We start from the raw sequence: 22,166 nt of genomic DNA, 5'->3' as shown, positions 1-22,166 counted from the left end.
TTGTTTTCTTATATATAATAAAGTGTCTTACATTGTTAACAATATTTTACTGTAGCATGTTACATTCAGGGTAAGGCATAGGCCTCCACTTCATTTTCTAACAAATGACAAAAAAATATCCCACCTCAGACAATTCTAAACAAAATGGCAAACACTGAATGATGCTGAAATCAATTTTGAAGGTTGTTTTAATTGAACATCTATTCTGCAATGAATGAATAATCTATGGAATAATATTTTAATTAGGCCTACATTAAATACATACACAAATGCAGAATTTTTTTAAGGTTGCTCCAAGTTTTGTGACTCAATCTCAAACTCTCAAATTGATATATGTTGATAAATATTACATATTATAACATTACATGTCAATCAACCTCCTTAAACCTTTGCTTATATTTTGATTATTTGTAAGCAGTTTTTTAAATTATAGGCTATTTATATAAATATTTATTTATTTTCTCCTCAGTATGCTGCTTGGCTTTTTTGTGTTTGGCAATGATAATAACTGATTGTTATTTAAAGAGGTTTAACCGAGATTTAATAAGAAATGATGCCACGTGGCAGGGTAACTGTACAATTAGCCTACAATTAGATAATGAATTAAATTACTTGGAAGGCACCGTTTATCCCGGTTATTATGAATAATACATGTAGATGATTATTGTAAGCCTGTTACTGTTGCCACCGTTTTATGAAAGCAATAAACCACTCGAAGTCATGCATGACAGTGATTTTACGATGAATCAACTTCTTGTAAAATCACTGTAACTCGGGCAGCTTTATTGATATATATATATTTTTATTACCATATTTAGCATTTACACTAAACCCTATTTCGGCTGAAATCTCTTTAGCGAGTAAGTCTAATCATGCAGGCACATGCACTGCTCAGAATCAGGACGGTTTCTGTAATGTGTGAAGGGGGAAAGAGGTAATAATGTGACTTTTAAGCGAGTTTTGTGGAGTAACTCGCTCCTGTGATCTGCTGTCACTGACTTCCTTCTTCAGAGGGGATCATTGAGAGATCAGGTAAGAGCTGGCCAGCACCCACAACACACTTTAAACCCTTTCAACACTGGGGATTTCAGATTTCCATGTCTTGTCATGTTGCTTTGCGTTATTCCCCCGAGGTTACATCTGATGTTATGCACGAATTGACGGGATTTCTGTCATTCTAGCTTGAAGGTTAGCGCAGGCTACGTGAGTTAGCTTCAGTTTTACACACATCCCCCGCTCGCTGACATTATTAAAGGACCTTTAGAGGATAAACGCGTATTTGAGAGGCCCACAGTTGATTTCTCATCACGTAAGTGTTGTATTTACAGAAATAATAGTGTTATTGACTTTCCGCGTCCGTGTCAGTTTCATTAGCCGTTAGCTGAATTAGCCGTCAAAGTCATTTTACGTTTATGCACATATTTATCAGCGAACAGGATTTTTATTCAAACATTAAGAGTATTTATATTGTCTACTTTGTCATTTAAACGTCGTTTGGACTCGTAGTTGTGTGTGAATGAGTCGTACCTACAGGCCTAATCAATTTAAACAAAGTTTAAGATAGCCGGAGATATCTTTGTTTTCATTTATCGCGGCCGTAAACGCTGCTGTTTAAAGAGTTTTGTTTTTATTCGCGTCTGTAAATGTCATGAAGTGTGTTCAGAGAGTGACACGTAGGCGAAACGAGCCCATGGACGTGATATGAACTGAGTGTAACACGTTTCAGTCTTTATGTGGAGGATTTGGGATGTGTTTCAAAACCTAGTGTGCTGTCAACCAACAACACACAACCCACAAAATGCTGTCTAGGTGGGGAACAACACAACTTGTGTGTTTATGTAAACATTTCAGGTGCCTTGGCTTATGAGTCTTGTCCTTGCAGGTGTGAATCGCCCAGGTAAAGGTGTCAACTAACTGTTTAACCCTTTGTGTTCACCCCCAGACCCCCGTCAGACACTGTGAAGCCACGGGCCGTCCTGATGTCGGAGCCCAAAGCGCCCACCCCGGCCCCTGGGGACACCTATAAAGGCTGGCTCTTCAAATGGACTAATTACATAAAGGGATACCAAAGGCGCTGGTTCGTCCTGAGCAATGGCTTGCTGTCATACTACAGGTGAGTTTGTGCTGTGTTTTTGTTGTTTATCGACCTCCAGGGAGAAAAAAAAAAAACAAGTTGTCAGGATTTGTTTCTGTCAGACAACAGGTCTCCTAAAAGTTGATGGGAACATCTGTTGTCCTAATGAACGTTTTGTGAGTCTGAACGAAGTGTTCTTTGGCCTTTCAGCAATATCTGAAAAGGTGCTAAGCTTTAGATGTTGAAATAACTTGATATTCTTGGATAAGGCAAGCATCTCTTTTGCTTTTACTTATGCATATAAAATATCTTGGTTTGGTTTGTGCTTTATTGATGATGTCTCATCAGACGACTTACTTCAATCCATTGGACTGGATGGGCCATTAATGCAATACTATTATAGTAGTTTTTAATTCATTTTTATACTAACTTTATTTTTACAAATAAAATAAAATGTAATTTATTTTTTGTACATTTTTTTATGTTCTTTTGTCATTATTTTATGGCTTAAAAATATATTTAAATATTACTATTTTTTTTTTTGTTGTTGTCATTTTTGTAATGTACTTTTTTTTGTACTTATTATTAAATACCACTATTTAAGTTTAATTTTATTTCAGTTTTTATTTCATTTTCATTTAGTAATTTCAGTGCATCAACTTAAAATTAAATGTTGATTTGAACACTAACTGAAATAAGTTAAAGTTTTAATCTAATATTCATATTTTATTACAAAACTGTTTTAAGAGTTTTAGTTAATGATGATAACCCTAGGATGGAGGTATGTAAACGGGCAAAAAAACTCAACATCTGGTGTTCATCAGTCTGTAAGATGATGCCATTTACGTAATTCAATTTGAGTGGGAGTTGATCTGGTGGTGAAGCCACATTCATCTCCTTGGGCTCTGTCAATTATTAATACTGCGTGAGAGAGCGCCCGCATGTGTGTCTGTTTGCTCGTGCGATCCTCACTGTTTGCTCAACAGTTTGAGATGAGAGGATAACACATTGTTTAAAATCCACCCTTGTCATCTGATGTTCAAATATACGATAAAATAACAAGGTCCAACGCCTCAGCAGTTGGCTAGTGAAAGTGTGTGCTTTGTTTTTGACTACTTTGCTTATGTTGTAATTGTTTATTGAATACGAAAATGAAATGTAATCATCATTAAATAAATACTGTGTTGGTGCCACACCAAAGCAAATAAAAAAAGATCTGTAGTGCATCATTCAGTTCGGGATGAACCAAAAAATTATGTTTGTGGAATCAAAACATCCTATTTCCAAAATAATTCACAAATGTTTTTTTTTTTTTGCTTATACAGTTGATTATTATTTGATAATCTAATGTAAATGCATACACCACCAGTGTTTGGGGGCAGTAAGACTACGAAAGGAATGAATACTTTTATTTAGCAAGGATGCAAAATGATCAAAAGTGACATTGTTTATAATGCTGTTCTTCTGAACTTTCAATTAATCAGAGGACCCTGAAAAAGGGAATCAGTTTTCACAAAAACAAGAAGCTGCACAACTGTTTTCAACAGTGATCATAATCAGATATGTTTCTTGAGCAGCAAATCTGCATATTAGAGTGATTTCTGAAGACTGGTGTAATAATGCTGAAAATTAGCCTTGCATCGCAGGAATAAATTACATTTTGAAATGAATTCAAATAGAAAATACTTGTTTTAAATTGCAATAATATTTTTCAATATTACTGTATTTCTGATCAAATAAATGCATCCTTGGTGAGAATTAGAGGCTTTTTTAAAAAACTTTTGGACGGTTGTGTATCTGAATTTAAACCAGAAATTCTGATCAAATTTGGCTTTGCATTCAATTTTAAAGTACTAAAAGGTCTTTGCAGTCCGAAATTATCGTATGCGTTTTTCCGTATTTAACATCCTTTCTGATCAAAATGCATGATATGGATGCGAAAACACAGAAAATTTAACATGATCTGAATTTTTTTTGTAATGGATCAACGTTTCAGAGGCAGTGTGTGAACATGATTGTCGTATTTATTTTTCAACATGCGAAAATTTCGGACTAATATTTCGGACTCAGTGTGTTATAAATAACTTGCTTTAAAAAATACTTTATTAAATGTTCGTCGTACAGTCTGTTACATATGCAACATTTAAATACTGAATTTAAGTTGAACCTGAGATCTCAGTATAACAGGGTGTGGCAGACCTCACCGTAGCAATACGGTGTAAATGAAAGACACAAGTGCACATTGTCTTGTCCACCTCCACATGATTGGTTGAGAGAGTTTGGGTCACGTGACTATATTAACAGGTCACCTCTGTTCAGGAAGATCACATGCTCGGCCTGAAGGCTTGATTTCTGCACTTCCTCTGCTCCTGCAGGCAGACCTCAGTGGTTTCTCATCGTGTGTGTGAAAGATTCATCAGGAAATGTAGAAGGCGAGTAAGAGATTTCACAGTTTCATGGGTTACAGGCTCAGGACTCTTGTGCCTTTGTGAAATCGCCTGGCATTGCTCTTGTGTCATGTCATAGCCCATCCAAACTGCTCTTGCCTCATTTTTTTCCCGCGGAGTATAAAAAAAATCCTGGAACTGGTGATTCATCAGTGTTGGCAAATTACAGCTGGAGATGAAAACTGTTTGTATATGAACTTCTGACAGTTTTACTGCTCCGTTATTTTTTACTATTATTTATATGCTATTATAGTATTTATAAATACTTTGAATCAGCTTTTATTATTAGATTTTCAGTATCTAGTCTTAGTTGGATTGGGAAACAAACTTGGTACTTTTAAGGCCGACTGAATTACGTCGGTACTCTCGAGTACATGATTCAAGTTTTGGACTGCTGTCTTATTGAGATGAATGTGACGCGTCGGGTTTGAAATAATAACTGCGAGTTGTTCTAGGCATGTTGCAGCGCCTTTTGTCCGCTGCGTGACTGCCTTGTTTATACTTCTGTCTGGCCCCGCTTTGCCAGCCTCTGCTGATTGCACTTTTGTGCATGCAAGGCCATTAGACATGTTGCGCTAGCCATTGTACTATTCTTTGAAACGACATGGCAAGACTAGGAGTAACTTTCCTCTAAAACCATCAGGAATCAGGCGAGAAGTAGTAGTGAATGAATTAAGTTCTTGAGTTAAGTTGAGTAGTCAGTACAACACTCAAAACTTGACTCGTGTGAGGAATGAATTAATTTCTTTATGTAGCCTACGAACCGATTAGGTTGTGGGTCAGTTTGGAAGACTGTGAAAATGTTTGTTTTTGGTACACCTCACCAAACCCACAGTACAAATTATTCAAAGAATCATATAAAAACCAGTAAATCTTGAGTATATTATGTGTGACATTAGAACTATTTTGTCTAGTGTGTATAGCAAAATGTTAAAATTGTAAGATGTTTGGACTTTTTTTCCCCCCAAACAAAATAAATGTTTTTGTTTTTACACAGAGAGCAAAGTACCAAAGAAAGATGCCATTTTTTGGTTAAAATGTGAACGGTACCCACCCCTTAGTTTGAGTAATTTCATTGTGCTTTAAACATTTTTTATTAGTTTTGTAAAGCTTTCATTTATTTTCATTTTAGTTTGAATACATTTAGTGCTTCAGATTAAATTCAAATTATTTTTAATTTATTTTTAGTTAACAATAAAAACTCTGCTAGATACAGACCTTTAGCCAAAAGCGCTGAAGTTAAGAAATTATAACTGCTTCTATATGAGCCACAAATCAGATTTCAGCTTTCATAAAGTTTAATTAAATATTTTGCAATACGTTTTTAAAATGTTGCACTTTGTATTTGCAATCGGAGTCTTGCAGCCTGTAGCTTTATATTGTTCACGTTGTTTGTCATTTTAATGATGGATCTTGGAGATGGTTGGTTTGATTCATGGCTCAGAAATGTTCATTGAGGTAAATATTTTTCTGTGTATCTGTTAACATGAGGCTCTTTTCTAATCTGATACCAGATACTATGATAGCAGCAGTAACACGTCGTATCTTCTGTCACATAAATGCTCAAGAGTGAAAGAAACTCTACCCGAAGGCATTTCTCGAATGCTTGTCTTTCAGTGCTAATTCATGAATATTGCATCAGATGCCGAAAAACAGCTGTCAGAGTTTAATGAGAGCCTCATGAATGCTGCTCTAGCTTCACAGAAGCAGACTTTGACTAACATTATGAAATCTGAAACGCATCACATCCTGTTCTGGCCACCCGTTTAGCGATGATAAGCACTGTTTTAATCTAAAAGAGGATATAACTATGACTAAGTAAAGTGTTTTATCTTAAACACGTCATCTTATCTCAGTTCCCTTTGCTCTTGCAGGACCCAGGCGGAGATGGGTCACACATGTCGGGGCACCATAAACCTGGCAACAGCCAATATCGCAGTGGAAGACTCATGCAATTTCGTCATCTCTAATGGCGGCACGCAGACGTATCACCTGAAGGCCAGCTCAGAGGTGGAGCGGCAGCGGTGGATCACAGCACTGGAGCTGGCCAAAGCCAAAGCTTTCCGCATGCAGGCTGAGTCGGGTCAGTTGGAAAGCAAACCACATTTAAGAAAAGCACAAAAATGCACACTTTGGGGTTTCTGTTTCACGGTTTTCGTTCCTCTTTTTTTCCTGCAGATGACTCCGGGGATGACTCCACTTCTCCTGGAGGAGGTCAGGGCTCAGGCTCACGCAACTCAGAGGTGCAGTCCACCCTCCGGACGCTGGGCAGCAAGGTGGAGGATCTCAGCACCTGCAACGACCTCATCGCCAAACACGGCTCTGCACTTCAGCGGTCAGTCCACCTTTCTGCAACAGACTGGACACACTTGACTAAATCTATTGTAGAGGTGCACAATATATATCGGCCGATGATTAATTATATAAACTTAGTATAACGCGTTGATATGATTCTTTAGGGTCTTAATAAAAAGTCTAACAATTTCTCAATGGTAGGGTAAAACCCCCTTTTTTCCCTGTCAAAAACAGTTCTTTTCAAAACAAGCCATTTTGTAGCATTTTCCTTTAAGTGCTAATGAGCTCTGCTGACTCCGCCCCTCTCTTCCAAGCCGCTCTCTGAGGGACTGTTAACTTTAGCCGCATTCATTGTGAAACTTGCTAATTAGCACATTATTAGGAAAGACAATTTGCAAAGATTCATTAAAAAAACATATACTCCATTCTTCTGGAGGTGAAGCTGGATCACAAATGATTTGTGCGAACATAGATGCATTTATGTAGATTGGGGCGCATTCCCTTAAAAAACAAAGGATATCCACTGCGTCTTCAGCGGCTCAGATGTCGGGAGTAAATGATGACTGCTATGTTCATTATTACATCCAACAATAGAACACCTCAATCACTTATGACATTCTTGATGACAGTCAATCAGGGGTCACCGGTAAAACACCAGTCCAGTCTGTGCTGAAATGCCAATCAAAATGTCAATCAAACTATCGTGGGAGGGGCCTGGCTGCATCTGAAATCGGCTCGATTTGAGGAAGGGGAAATGATTTAACGAGATAAAAAAAAAAAACACTGGTTTGGATTTTTATCATTCTAGGGTGGTTGTGTACACACACTGCCAACACACATTTCAGTTCAAACTACTCGTAAAATTGCATGTAGCATCTGATGAACCCTTTAAGACTTTACTGTTATTCTTAAAAATGGAAAACGGTTATAGTCAAGAAAAACTATTTGTCTAAATTAAATTCAATTAAAGTTTATTTGTATAGCGCTTTTCACCATACCAATTGTTGCAAAGCAGCTTTACAGGAAGTTAAGTTTCTACAATCTATTCTGTACTAGCTTGTCAGTGGTGACTATGTCGAATTGATGTACATACAGCAGAAATGAGACAATGAACCTTATTAACAGCAATGATTATATGTTGCAATCAAACCTGTAGCAAAATGTGGTAGTTTATGTTGTTTCAGGGTTGGCATCATCTGAGGTCCTCTGAGGGGTTTGCATCATCTCTTCTCAGGTGTTCGGTCATCTCAGGTCTTTGTAAGGGCTGGATCCAGACTGAAGCTTGTGTAAATCCTAGGTACCATGGGATGTCAAACCTTAGGTTTTGCCCTCAGATTCTGAAGTAGTTTCTTATGCTTTCTTTCAGGTCCTTGTCTGAGCTGGAGGGAGTTCGGCTGGGAGGAGAGACGAGTGAAAAGATTCGGCAGGTGACGGAGCGAGCCACTCTCTTCCGCATCACCTCTAACGCCATGATCAACGTAAGACCTCCGAGCAAATCATCTGCTTTAGGGGAATAAAGCAACTCGCTGCCTTTTATTCACTAGTGGTTGTTTGTTTACAGCACACAGAAACCACAGTTAAACGTATTGTAAACGATTCTTTAATAATCTGATCCCCAGGCCTGCCGGGACTTCCTGGCGTTGGCCCAGGCTCACAGTAAGCGCTGGCAGAAAGCCCTGCAGGCCGAGAGAGAGCAGAGAGTGCGACTGGAGGAAACACTGGAGCAACTCGCCAAACAACACAACCATCTGGAGAGAGCCTTCAGAGGAGCCACCGTACTGCCTTCATCCCAGAGCAACCCTGCCATAGACAGCAAAGGTGAAGCACGGCTGACGCAGAAAGACTGGGTGCTGCAAAATTATATAGAGACTAATATATAAACACATTTCTAATGCATTGTAGTTGCACACAACAATGAAAAAAAAGACAAGTAGTGGTTTCGAACTCCCCAATTAATGACTTTTCTAAGCTAATCTTTTTCAATGAATCTGTCAGTTGTTTTACAAATCAGTTTTTAACACAGCACACAATTTTCATTAAATCTAGGCAATTGAGAATAAGAGTTAATCTTTTCAATTTTGTTATACAAATATAGCACTATATGGTAGTAAACATCAATAAGTATCTTAATGCACACAACCATTTAGAAGTCTGGGGTTGAATGTTTCTTCTGAACTTCCTGTGATGCAAATCTGAATTTTTTTGCATTATTACTCAATAATCAGAATTGGGAATCATTCTAATATACTAATTTGCTTGCTTAAGAAACAATTATTATTAATTATTATTATGCTGCTTCATATTTTGGTTGGCGCTTTTTGTGTTATATATTTTTTTTTTTTCAGAATTCTGTAACATTATACATGTCTTAATGGCACTTTTGCTCTATTTATTGCTTGCTTGCTTAATAGAAGTATACTTTTTTTTCAAAAAGTATCAATTTGATACAGTATTGGTAGTGTGTTTCACAATTTAAATAACTAAATTTTTAAAAAAAATTGGAAAAAGCAATTTGTCATTAAATCAGAATTTTTAAGCTGTTTGAATTGTACAAGTTTGAACTGATTAAAATACTTTTGTATTCTTTTTTATTTTATTCTTTTATTTTTTTTTATCCAATTTAAAAGTTGCAGTGAAACCTTTGGAATATTCAAAGTACTCTTTATTTTTCAAATTGGCATCCAATTCCTTGTAAATTTTGATCGTTCTAACTAATTTCTGTTTAAAAAAAAAAAAAAACTGTTTAGTCATACATTTGAATACTGATTTCCTGTATATAAAGCATACTTCTTCTTTCTCGGTCCTGTAGGCCCAGTTCCAGTAAAAGGGGACGTCAGTGACGAGGACGAGGAGAATGAATTCTTTGATGCATGCGAGGACGTTCAAGAGTTTATCACTGTACCAGCAGACCCCAAATATCACAGGTCTGTATTCACTCCCTCGCTCCTGTCGTTTAACTTTTACCTCTCTGTCCCTTAACTCTCTTCTGATATGAGTGTTACTGGACCTAAGTGTGTGTATCCTCTTTCTTCCCTTCCTGTTCCTTCTCTCTCTCACTCTCTGGCTCTCTCATACGCTCTTTCCATTTCTCTCAGGAGATCCGGCAGCAATGTCAGTGGAATCAGTAGTGAGCTGGGAATGGACGACGGGACGACATCGGTAAGGCGTTTATGTACACTGGCAGAATAATTACTTTAATAATGATTTTGAAAGAAGTCTCTTAAAGGGGGGGTGAAATGCTATTTCATGCATACCAGTGGTGGACAGTAACGGAGTAGCTTTACTTCGTTACTGTACTTAAGTACATTTTTCAAGTATCTTTACTTTACTGGAGTAGTTTTATTTTGAGTAACTTTTACTTTTACTTCACTACATTCCAAAGCATAAAATCGTACTTTTAACTTCACTACATTTCATAAAACATATCGTTACTCCCTATAATAGATCACGTGCTCCGACACGCAGAAGCGGTGTCTGATTCATCATGAACGAACTGAGTCTTTTCAAAATATACTTTTAAATCGGATCGCGAATCACATCAAACGATTTGTTTATGAATTAGAATGATCCGATTGCAGCTGTTCTGGAGTCGACCACTCACTGATTCAAATGAACCGTTTAGTGCGAGTCACCAGAAGTAAGAACCGGGAGATCTTGTGAGCGCGCGTGCGTCTGACGTTGATAAAAGTAAGTTATTAATGTTGAAATTTAGGATTAATTATTGTAACTGAAAATCGTATTTAGGTCAAAATTGTCAGTTTTTTGGGAACTAAATCCGTTGTAAAGAGTGATCTATTTAAGCCCACTGAAATGCTCGAGTGCACATCAATTTCAGGTAAAAAAAAAAAAAAACTTTAAATAACACAGATTAAATACAATAACTCATGCACGTTCAAATTCCCCGCTGCCATAATGTTAACAGTTTTATTAAAATGTCCTATGTGACGTCTATTTTTATATTGTTTATCAACAGTAACGTTATACATATGTATATTGTTTGGATTAACTAGACGAGTAGACAAGACATTAATGTTTATTCATAACCGTACTGAAAATAAGTAAATATTGTTAGCTGATGCTAACTGTCTACCTAACAAGCTTGTTGGTGCTAAGTTGAGGTAATTTTTATAAATAATGTCCAAATATTTTAATTCAAACACTTATTTATATATATATATATATATATATATATATATATATATATATATATCTATATAGATATATAGATATATATATATAGATATATAGATATATAGATTACATCTGGGTAGAAAAGAAAGGATGTGATGTTCAGAACATGGTAACTACAGTAATTATTAAAGTGGGAAGAGATGCACCCTGTTTGGCCAGGGGTGTTTTTAAACCACAGACAAGGTTTGAGAAGGAAAAAATCATTATGAAAATATAATTATATTTTCCTTAAAATGTTCTTCCTAACTTCAGGCCTTATTATCATGTCATATATAAAGTTACAGTACAGACCAAAAGTTTGGACACACCTTCTCATTCAAAGAGTTTTCTTTATTTTTATGACTATGAAAATTGTAGATTCACACTGAAGACATCAAAACTATGAATGAACACATGTGGAATTATATATGGAATTATATACATAACAAAAAAGTGTGAAACAACTGAAAATATGTCATATTGTAGGTTCCTCTTTTGCTTTGATTACTGCTTTGCACACTCTTGGCGTTCTCTTGATGAGCTTCAAGAGGTAGTCACCTGAAATGGTCTTCAACAGTCTTGAAGGAGTTCCCCGAGAGATGCTTAGCACTTGTTGGCCCTTTTGCCTTCTGTCTGCGGTCCAGCTCACCCCTAAACCATCTCGATTGGGTTCAGGTCCGGTGACTGTGGAGGCCAGGTCATCACTCTCCTTCTTGGTCAAATAGCCCTTGATGCCTTCAGTGTGACTGTCATAGTCATGAAAATAAAGAAAACTCTTTGAATGAGAAGGTGTGTCCAAACTTTTGGCCTGTACTGTAACTTTGATGTTCTGTAAAACAACTAACTTTAAAATACTTTGTTCTTACTGGTGAAAATCAGATGGTCATCTCTGTTTTCTCTCAGGTACATCACAGTGTAAGCTTCACAGTGAACATTACTCTCATCAGTGTAGTCCATATCAACAACAAAAATATATCTTGACTCCATATAGTGGTTATTTTGGAGAAAAAAAACAGGTATTTTGAGCAGTAGGATTATAAAAAAATATGTGCTAATATAACATTAAATTAAGTAGCCTATATAAAATTGCAAACATCTATCTTTCAGTACTTTTTTACTTAAGTACATAAAAAATGGAATACTTTTGTACTTTCACTTGAGTAAGATTGAAAAAGGAGTACTTTTACTCTTACTGGAGTAATATTTTATTATATGTATCTGTACTTTTACTCAAGTACTTGATTTGTGTACTTCGTCCACCACTGATGCATACTGAGTTTTTTACACTGTTAAAGAGTTGGATTCCCATGCTAAACATGGACAAAGTTTCAAAAATTAAGTTGTACGTTTGAAGGAGTATTTTTGTTCCCAAAATACTCCTTCCGGTTTGTCACAAGTTTCTGAAAGTTTTTTTCGAGTATGGCTCTGTGTGACGTTAGATGGAGTGGAATTTCCTTATATGGGTCCTGAGGACACGTCTGCCGGAAGAGCGCGCGCTCCCGTATAGCACAGCACTGAGAGCACAACAGACTTCACTGATCAGAGCGAGAGCGTCGCGGAATGTCACAAAAGAAGTGTGTTTTTGGTTGCCAGGGCAAGACAACCCTGCACAGATTACCCAAAAAAAAAACAGCATTAAGGGACCAGTGGATGGAGTTTATTTTTACAGAGCATCAACGGAGTTGTGCAAGTGTTTGTGTTTGTTCCCTGCATTTCGAAGATGCTTGTTTTACAAACAAGGCCCAGTTTGACGATGGATTTGCGTATCGTTTATTTCTTAAGGATGATGCAATCCCAACGAAAAAGGGTCACGATCGTGTGTTGGAACCGCAGGCGGTGAGTAAAACTGCTTCAAATATCTCTGCCTCCTTGTTAGTGCGTCAACCTCCCATCGGTGACCCGGGTTCGAGACCCGCTCGGAGCGAGTCATTGCTGCTGCTGCTCTCGTTCAGTCTCAGCCTCTGGATCTGATTCTGGATCATAAATATACGCTGAATCTGACTGTTAGCCATGGTTTGTTTTGGATGATGGTTTTTCCCTCACGATAATGTCACAGTTTCCACATGCTCTCAACGCAAAAGCCTACTGGCGCTCGTGATTCTTTAGCTCCGCCCACACGTCACGCCTCCAGCCGGTCGTGTTTTTTCCCGGGAAAAATCGGTACAGACTATCTTTCTCTTATGAATATAATAAAACTAAAGACTTTTTGGAGTTATGAAGGATGCTGTACTACTCTATAGGTACTCAAGATTAACAGGATATTGAGTGAAAACGAGCATTTCACCCCCCCTTTAAGCTCACCAAAGTTCATGTTTAAACACCTTTTTTTTAAATCTTTCACAGCTAGATGAGCAGTCTCTGGGGTCCAATCCCGAATCGCCACAGTCCCGGGAAGTAGTGCCTGTGAGAAAGAGGCGGAGCCGAATCCCAGATAAACCAAATTACTCTCTCAATCTATGGAGCATCATGAAGAACTGTATCGGAAAAGAGCTCTCCAAAATCCCTATGCCTGTATGTCTATCCGTATCTTTACAAGAATCCCAACCAGCCCAGATTCATTCATTTTCAACACATCCTTTCTTTTCACAGGTGAACTTCAACGAGCCCTTGTCTATGCTGCAGCGTCTCTCCGAGGATCTGGAGTACTACGAGCTGCTGGACCGGGGCGCCAAGTGCCAAAGCTCCCTTGAGCAGATGTGCTACGTAGCAGCTTTCACCGTGTCCTCTTACTCCACTACAGTTCACCGCACGGGCAAACCCTTCAACCCTCTGCTGGGCGAGACATTCGAGCTGGACCGGGTGCAGGAGAGCGGCTACAGGTCCCTCTGTGAGCAGGTGAGCCTTTGTTTATCTTGAGATAGATGAGTTGTGAATGATATTAATCTGTTCTTCTTCCCATCTCTGTCATCAGGTAAGTCATCATCCTCCGGCTGCGGCACATCACGCGATCTCCGAGCGAGGCTGGACCTTGAGACAGGAGATCGCCCTGGCCAGCAAGTTCAGGGGAAAATATCTCTCCATCATGCCTCTGGGTAACTATTCATCCTATTTTGAGCCTTATCACAATGTTCAAGTTTGTAAAATAACATGCAGCTTTTTCATTCAGGTAAGAGTTGTTCTCATTGGTTCCTTTTATGAAAAACAGCATATAAAACAAGAAGTGTAATGCAAAAAAGCCCAGTAGAAACAACAGTTTTTGGACGCTTTCATTAGCTATGAACATGTTCAACTAACATTTCACAACCACAGAGTGTCACAATACAGTTGGTCTTTATTTTTAACAAGTAGCAGTTTCAACAGTAACAGCTGTTTTATAATGAAAAAAAAACATAACTAAAATGGAACAAAATGTTTTGCCTGTAGAGTGTGCCAGTGCTGTATTTAAAACAGATAAGCCATGAGTTTGATATTTTAATTAATGCAACAACATTTGGGCATTTTTAATTGTGACTTAAATATCCAAATACTTTTTTGATATGCCCATTTAAATGGCTGCCCAACCTAGGTTTAGTGATTCGATGATAAGCTAATAATGAATGAAAACATAAAAATGTAAAATTAAAATGTATACATTATTTAAAATTAAGACCACTAAAAGAAATAATTAGATAATAAATACAAATTTGTTTTATTGATGTCATGTAACTATTAACCAACATCAGAGAACTGTAAATGCATCTTTACATTTTTTAAGTATTAAATTCAAATCTCTGAGGGGCATTTAAATTAAATATTTAAAATCAAAGGGGTTTGGCTGACCAAAAAAAAAAAAAGTAAAAAGGTTGGAATCTCTGCTTTAATGTATTAGTACATTCATATAAAAAAATGGATATTACAATGTCATATGCTTACATTCATGTTTTTAAGCAAGAGCTTTCAAGTTCTTTTTGAATTACTTGTTTGTTTGCTCCAGGTTCAATTCATTGTATCTTTGAGAAGAGTAACAATCACTACACCTGGAAGAAAGTCACAACCACAGTGCACAATATAATTGTCGGGAAACTCTGGATAGATCAGGTCAGAATACACGCTACTTATTTAGACATATTTTCATATAATCAGCATCAGTGTGTCTGGGTATAAAATGAACTGATGGACTTGTTAGTGGATAATGCTACAGTAATTCCTCTTTGAATTGTAAAATTAAGTGTAAAAACTTTGCTCATCTCAACAATTTTTGGTACATGTCACTTTCTTATGTCATTTAAATTATATTATATAAATAAAATGATTGTCACCCAGTTTTCTTGTGCATTAATTTTTTTCTGGTTTTGCGAATTACATTTGCATTATACAAACACAGCCCTTAAATTACTTAAATATCTGTAGTGGATCATTTTATTCATAAGTGATATTGGTGTGTCGCTCTCTGTATTCAGTCGGGAGAAATAGATGTTGTGAACCACAGAACAGGGGACCGCTGTCATCTCAAGTTCGCCCCGTACAGCTACTTCTCCCGAGACGTGGCCAGAAAGGTGAGTCAGCAGCCGTTTCACTGACTTCTGTCTCCCAGAATGCAGACGTGTCAGTTTTTTCCCCTTTTGTTCGTCACCCTTTGCATCTTTTGATGTTCTTTTTGCCCATTCTGTATTTTTTGTCCGCTTTCGCTTCCTTCTTGTGCAATGCCTCTCTCTGTAGGTCACGGGGGTGGTGACGGATAAGGACGGGAAAGCACACTATGTTCTGTCTGGGACGTGGGACGAGAAGATGGAGTGCTCTCGTGTGATGCAGAGCAGCAGAGGGGGAGAGAACGGCACCGACGGGCGACAGAAAACCGTCTATCAGACGCTCAAAGCCAAAGAGCTGTGGAGGAAGACACCGCTGCCGTAAGAAATTCAAGCTCAGTCGAAAGCATTTGTGCTTCGATTTCTTTAAAAAAAGCCAAAACGAACAGTAGCAGTAACAAAAGAGGTGAATGAGCCACTTTGTAAATGTTCAGTCATACAGCCACAAAACATTTTCAGTTATATTTAATATATATAAGACTAATTAATAAATCTGTTTTGAGCTCCCCTTTTTATTTTGTGCTGTTTTGAAAGCAAAGAAATTAAGACATCAGTAGTGAAATGTTTGTTGTTCTTTCTATTTAATTTATTTATTAGTAGTAGTATTATTATAATACTGCGTTTTTACAGTAGTATTATTGCAAGTTATATTTATTTTTATTATTATTATTATTATTGTATGCTCATATTTCTGGTGAAACAGTGCATTCTAAAATTATAGGCTTCTCATTTCTGCTTTAAAATCCTCCAAAAATTGGTCCCACACATTTCAGTTGTGTCTCATTGTAATCTTTTGCCTTTTTCAAGAAAACAAGGTTTGGTTTTCAACAGTATGCCACAAATCCTGTCAGTTTAACTTGTACTGAGCCTGGAATAGACCTTTAATTAAAGAATGTTAATTAGAATGCATGACACGATTATTCATGAGTAGTTGGAGCTGTGGCTTAGTGTTTAGTGAATGTTCTCTGGCACATCGTGTTGTGGTGCTCAAGTGAGAATTCGATTGGAATTTCTCAATCTCTCCATAATTTCCTGTCCTGTCTCTCTCTGTTCTTTGTAGGGAAGGTGCTGAAAACATGTACTACTTCTCGACCCTGGCGTTGACATTGAATGAGCCGGAGGAGGGCGTTGCTCCCACGGATAGCCGGAGGCGGCCGGATCAGCGTCTGATGGAGCAGGGCCGCTGGGAAGAGGCCAACGCTGAGAAACAAAGACTGGAGGAGAAGCAGCGCACCGTCCGCCGAGAGAGGGAGAGAGAGGCCAACCACAACGGCAGCCCTGCAGAAGAGGTTAAGGAGCCAGCGGACAAGGGTAAAGTGTCCTTTTATTTGTCATTCAGCTCGTCTCCTCGTTTCCTCCGCCTTCTCGGCGTCTCTCGTTCACTCCTCTGTCTCTGTCTTTCACTCAAGCTCTCATTGAGGACTCCATATCTGACTCGCCACTAAAAAGCAAGTACTCCTGTTCTACTACCTTTTCTTTCCTATTTTTAATTGTCGTCTTCTGCGTTTTCTCCCATTTCTCACACACACACACACACACACACGCATGCAGACAATGTAATAGTGCTTATTTGCATGACATTAAAGGAATAGTTCACCTAAGAATTGTAGTCTTTGTAATTTTCTTCCAAATCTAGGAATTTTCTTGCGTCTAGCTTTTCCACAAAATCAGTGAAAGGGACTTAAACTTGAAAGCTTTAAGCAGTGTTATATTTATTTACCTAATATATCATAATGGTATTTTTGTTTATGTATTATTTTATTATTATTATTACTGTATTTTCAGAGTAGTAAGTCTGGTTTTTAAGTTTCTTTTTTTTTTTTTTTCAGTTTTGTATATTTTTGTTAATAGTGAGTTTTTTTTTTTTTTTTTTTGTGGTTTAGTACTTGCCTTTACAACTCACTGACATTTTAAGTTTTATGTTTTGTTTTCTTTTATTTTAGTTATCATTTATTATATTTCAGTTAATATACATGTTTTAATAGTTTTAGATGATTCCTAAAAACTTGGCTCCAAAATGACAACCAAGTACCATAAAAGTAGTAGCACACCTGTTTTGTAATACTTTGGTGTCTATGATCCACGTATGCAAAAAATAGTCATATTGAGGTTTGGAATGACATTAAGGTTGAGTAAATCATGACAGGATTTTTATTTTGGGGTGAACTGTCTCTTTAATATCCAGGATCACTTTCCCTGCCTCCATCATGCCATTCACTCATTGTATTCTTTCTTTTTTTGTTTTTGCCTTAATTTGCACCCCCCTTTTAAATTTTTGGCTGCTCGTCTCTCAACTCTGATCAGCCGAAGAAGTCGAGATTGCCAGTGAGCCCTCTGAGACCACTTACAAAAGCAAGTACCATCCCATCCCTCTCTCCTAATCAGTCTGTCTCTCACATTTATCATCTAATCATCTTCACTTTCCATCTGTCTGTCCCTCCGTCAGCTGACACAGATGAAACTTCTTCTGATCTTTCACTATCAAGCAAGTAGCAGAATCAGCACAGACTATAGCTGTATAGTGTAGTTTAGTCGTTTTCACACTTGATTTGATTGCTTAGTCCTGAGTTCGATTTCACCCCTGAAGTTTTTCTTTTCTGATTGTGTTTTGCTGCATTCACATCATCAATATTAACATAATTGCTAGAGTCAAGAAATACAACAATTATAAACCATACTAGAGTCCGTGTGAACTCTATCCTAGATCACTTTTTCTTTTAGGAGATTCAGGAGTGAAAAAACTCTATTGAACTGTCATGACTGTCATTCAATAGAAACCAGACAATTATTAGTCTTGGTTCTTATTTAAATGTATTTTTTTGTCATGCATTTTTAATTAAATGCCTGTGTGTGTATTTTTCTTCCACTAGTGGGCAGTGTGAAGGCATAAACTAGGAGTATATACAATATCAATTACAGAGACTACAGTCAGTGTAGACTTTAATTTCTTCAGTTCACTCCTCCCATGCATGCTAACCTCTCTCTCACTCCTCTTCTCTTTGCCCGCATCCCTCGATCTTCATCCGTGTGCTTCTGCAGCTGAAACACTGCACGGCTCACACCCACCTGCATACTCAAGCAAGTACCACACACTCGCTCACATCACACAGAGACGCATACAAAACCAGTGTTCGTAATGAAGTGGAATTATGTCATTGTAATTGAGTGGAAAACGTTGTTAGAGCTACATTTTTACAGCTTAATTGGGTCATATTATACATTATACAACATTATACTTTTTTGCGTATAAGCACAAGATCCACAATTCATGTTAATGTAGTTATAATATGACTTTCTTAACTATTGCAAACATACAGCGTATGCATTGGTTATCACAGAAAACTACACATTAACATGTAGTTCCACTTAAACTTTGTGCATTTGTGAGCTGATGGATGAGACCCTCACTGTCTCGTTATCTGCTCTGTGTCGCTCTAGTGGAGGGTCCTTATGGAGCTCCAGTCAAAAGCAAGTAACATCCACCCAAAACCCTTCCAGCCCCTCCATTACTCACATCTGATAGAGCTAGGTGGTATGATAAAGCAGAAAACTGTAGTTGAACAATGAAATTGACTTGGTACTCACATAGTGTGAACATGTAAGATTTTTGCACACCTGATTTTGCACACCTGTGCTTTAATAAAATATAATTTAATATTTAAAAAGAAATGTACTTTGGCTAATAAAATAAAATATTAAAAGAAAAAAATATATAATAAATATATGTTTGAAAAAAAATGTTTTATATATAGTTGAATTAGACAGTAATGTTATGTTCTTATGTAATTATGCTCATAATATTTAGTTTCACTTTATTTTACCAAAGTCCTTGTTACAGTTCAATTATACATTTAAGTAGCGAGTTATATTAATTGACTGCATGTATTTACTATATGGTTAGTGTTAGAATGAGCGTTTGGTTTCATGTTAGTTGCATGTAATCATGAATAATTTATTCTTATTACTATAGTAAGTACACATAATGTGTAACAAGGTCACTGTAAAAGAAAATTGTTATTAATATTTAATATATATACTACCTAGATATAATATTTTATGTGGCTCATTTTTCAGCAAAAATAACTGCACTATTATTTATACTCCATTACTGAAATATAAAGTTGTATCTTGGACTGTGAAATAAAATGCTGGTCATGCCGCCCACCTCTAAACTTTACCAATATTTTTTCCTTTATTTGCTTTATTCTTCTTCCCGAGTTGTCCATGTGCCTCTCTTAGCTGCTGTTTATCAGCCTGTTGTGTGAATATAGAAAGCGAGACATGTTAAATCAGAGACTGTAGCTGATTGTTTAAGAAGTATAGATTTAATAGTTTAGGCAGCGTTTGTTTTTGTAAGCTCCAGGCTGTATTTGAAATAGTTTCTAATAGCTTTATAGAAAAGGGCTATACTGAGTTACTTGCACCTTGCATCTGTTCTCTAATTAAGTGACTGTTTGTTTGCTTTTGTATGTATGTGTCCGCTTTGTTCGATCAGGTGGTCACCAGGACAATTACAAGCCCATGTGGTTCGAGCGGCAGGTCGACCCGAGGACAGGAGAGCCCACACACATCTACAGAGGAGGATACTGGGAGGCTAAGGAGCAAGGGAACTGGGACTCCTGCCCGGATATCTTCTGATCCCAGTCACACACATGCCCCAAGATGTCTTCACTATCCCGATTCCCGGAAGATAACAAACAAACGAAAGCACCGTCGGCTCCCCCTTCTCTTTTCCCGTATCGTAGTATATCGAGATGCGTGTCCTCTTTTTCGCCAGCTGCGCTCTACTCAGTGGACAGTAAGGGACACCGAATTGGACACCACCATTTACTGTGTGTCTCTCTGTTCTCCTCGTGTTCACGGGATTATTAAAGAATAGGGTTCACCATTCAGTAAACGCTAGCGTTAGGAAAACATATCCTTTCCCGCTCCACAAATCTTCCTCAAGCTGTGGATGTCATATCCTTAAACATCCGAGGGATATGAAGGCTTGTTTGTGTGTGTGTGTGTGTGTGTGTGTGTGTGAATGAGTTCAGAGAAGCGCTGTAGTGCTCTTTCTTTTCATTGAGCATGTTTGTGTGAAAGATGAAGTTTAAGAGCTCGCCTTGGTTTGTGGATTTTAAAGGAATGGTTTGCGTAAATATGAAAGCTCTGTCATTGCTTATTCACCCCCTTATTTCTTTTGCAAAACAAATATGTTTGTGCACAACATGTCAAGCACTAAAAAGTATGATAAAAGTACCATTAAAGTGCGATTTGAGGAGCTATGTTCCTACTGAATTTATACAATAGCTTTCTGTGAGGAGTTCTCAAATTGTTTGAACGCCAGTTGCTACATGATTTTTTTTGGAGACAAAATAGTCAAACTGCACCATTTTTTAAAACTCTAATCAAATTTAATATCAGAGCTTTGACGTATTAGAAGATTATCAGTAAATTGCACTCTTTTCATTCACACTAAGTCAATGCATTACTTCATATATAACAAACAAGTCATATGCATCACTTTTATGGTGGTTTTAAGGCATTAGTTTGGTCCCTTTTGGAGTTTGACAGCCTATAAACTGTTCTACAGAAGAAAAACACCATCAAAAAGTATAATGAAAGTAGAGATTTGAGATGTTATATTCTTTCTGAATCTACTATACAGTGCATAAAATTCTCACTTGTTTGATCTGGTACAGCATTTACGACACACAAGAACCATTGGCATTTTTGAGTCGCTGGTTATCAGACTGCATATTTTTTTGCAAATAAGATTTCAGAGCTTCGGCAGATTTGGAAGATTGTCTTTTCTGTCAATAAGCAATCCTATTACTTGAAATGTAACTCTTCTTTTTTTTTTTTTTTTTTTTTTTGGACCTTGACAGCCTATAACATAAAAACTTAAAAAAAAAAAACATTATTTATCATGAACGTAGTCTAAGTCTTTGTGAAGCTATATTACAAGTCTCCTAGTTTTATGCAAGTTTTCTTTATCTGTTCAAACTGGCATGACAATTATAAAATGCAAGAATCCATGGCATTTTGGAGTCGATGACCATCAAACCACACAATTTCCTCCCAAATGAATGTCAGACCTTTAACAGAAGAAAATATTTTCAGTGAATAACAATGTAAATTCCAGACTTTTCACATTACTTGAAATACAACGCACAATTTGTATGCATTACTTTCATGGTTCCTTTAAGTCATTATTTTGTCTCTTTCTTTTTTTTTTTTTTTCAGCCTTTGAATACAAAAAATAAAAATCAACAATGTGGGTTTGAATGACCCGAGGGCGAGTAAACAATGGCATCATTTTCATTTTTGCTTGAACTGTTCTTTTAAATCCCATCACAACTGTACAGTCCACTCGGTCCATTCTGATCTTCTTAATAACACCCACTAAAATCTCTTAAAATGACTAGCCAGTTGTCCAGAGCGTGTTTGTTTCTAGCCTCCAGAACAGCAGATTGTGCTGTTATAAGCAGGAGAGCCATGTAAAGAACTCGATGTTAGCTGCACTGCTCGAGTTTAGCTTCAGTGTTTCAAACTGACAAGTCGCTGTGATGTGAAGGTTTCGCCTTCAGCCTGGCACAGATGCATTATGGGCCTCTCCTGCTCGCGTGGAAAGGGGTGAAAAGAAGGACGGTGTCCACAAACTGAGGCGCTCGTGTGTGTGTGTGTGTGTGT

The 22,166-nt window shown here is 37.3% G+C and overlaps 1 protein-coding gene across 8 annotated transcripts; it reads left to right on the top strand.

Moving 5' to 3' along the window:
* The first annotated feature begins 863 nt into the window (after positions 1 to 863).
* LOC113044073 (oxysterol-binding protein 1-like) lies at positions 864 to 21,334 on the top strand. 8 transcript variants are annotated; one of them, XM_026203669.1, is made up of 19 exons: positions 864 to 1,032; positions 1,943 to 2,113; positions 6,396 to 6,604; positions 6,700 to 6,856; positions 8,183 to 8,294; positions 8,436 to 8,634; positions 9,626 to 9,740; positions 9,915 to 9,975; positions 13,330 to 13,497; positions 13,576 to 13,821; positions 13,898 to 14,018; positions 14,900 to 15,003; positions 15,366 to 15,461; positions 15,625 to 15,812; positions 16,552 to 16,802; positions 16,901 to 16,939; positions 17,796 to 17,843; positions 18,531 to 18,569; positions 19,987 to 21,334. In XM_026203669.1, the coding sequence occupies exons 2-19, from the start codon at positions 1,980 to 1,982 to the stop codon at positions 20,127 to 20,129; spliced, it is 2,430 nt and encodes an 809-aa protein (XP_026059454.1). In that variant the 5' UTR covers positions 864 to 1,032; positions 1,943 to 1,979; the 3' UTR covers positions 20,130 to 21,334. The 8 variants fall into 8 exon arrangements, with proteins under 8 accessions (XP_026059454.1, XP_026059452.1, XP_026059457.1 ...); XM_026203667.1 differs by having other exon boundaries at positions 9,912 to 9,975; XM_026203668.1 differs by lacking the exon at positions 864 to 1,032 and adding an exon at positions 1,129 to 1,309 and having other exon boundaries at positions 9,912 to 9,975.
* Positions 21,335 to 22,166: the final 832 nt, after the last annotated feature.

Source organism: Carassius auratus, chromosome 26 (assembly GCF_003368295.1).
Source record: "Carassius auratus strain Wakin chromosome 26, ASM336829v1, whole genome shotgun sequence".
Lineage (NCBI taxonomy): Eukaryota > Metazoa > Chordata > Actinopteri > Cypriniformes > Cyprinidae > Carassius > Carassius auratus.
The sequence above is the reverse complement of the archived record's forward strand: the minus strand, read 5'-3'. Positions and strand labels throughout refer to the sequence as shown.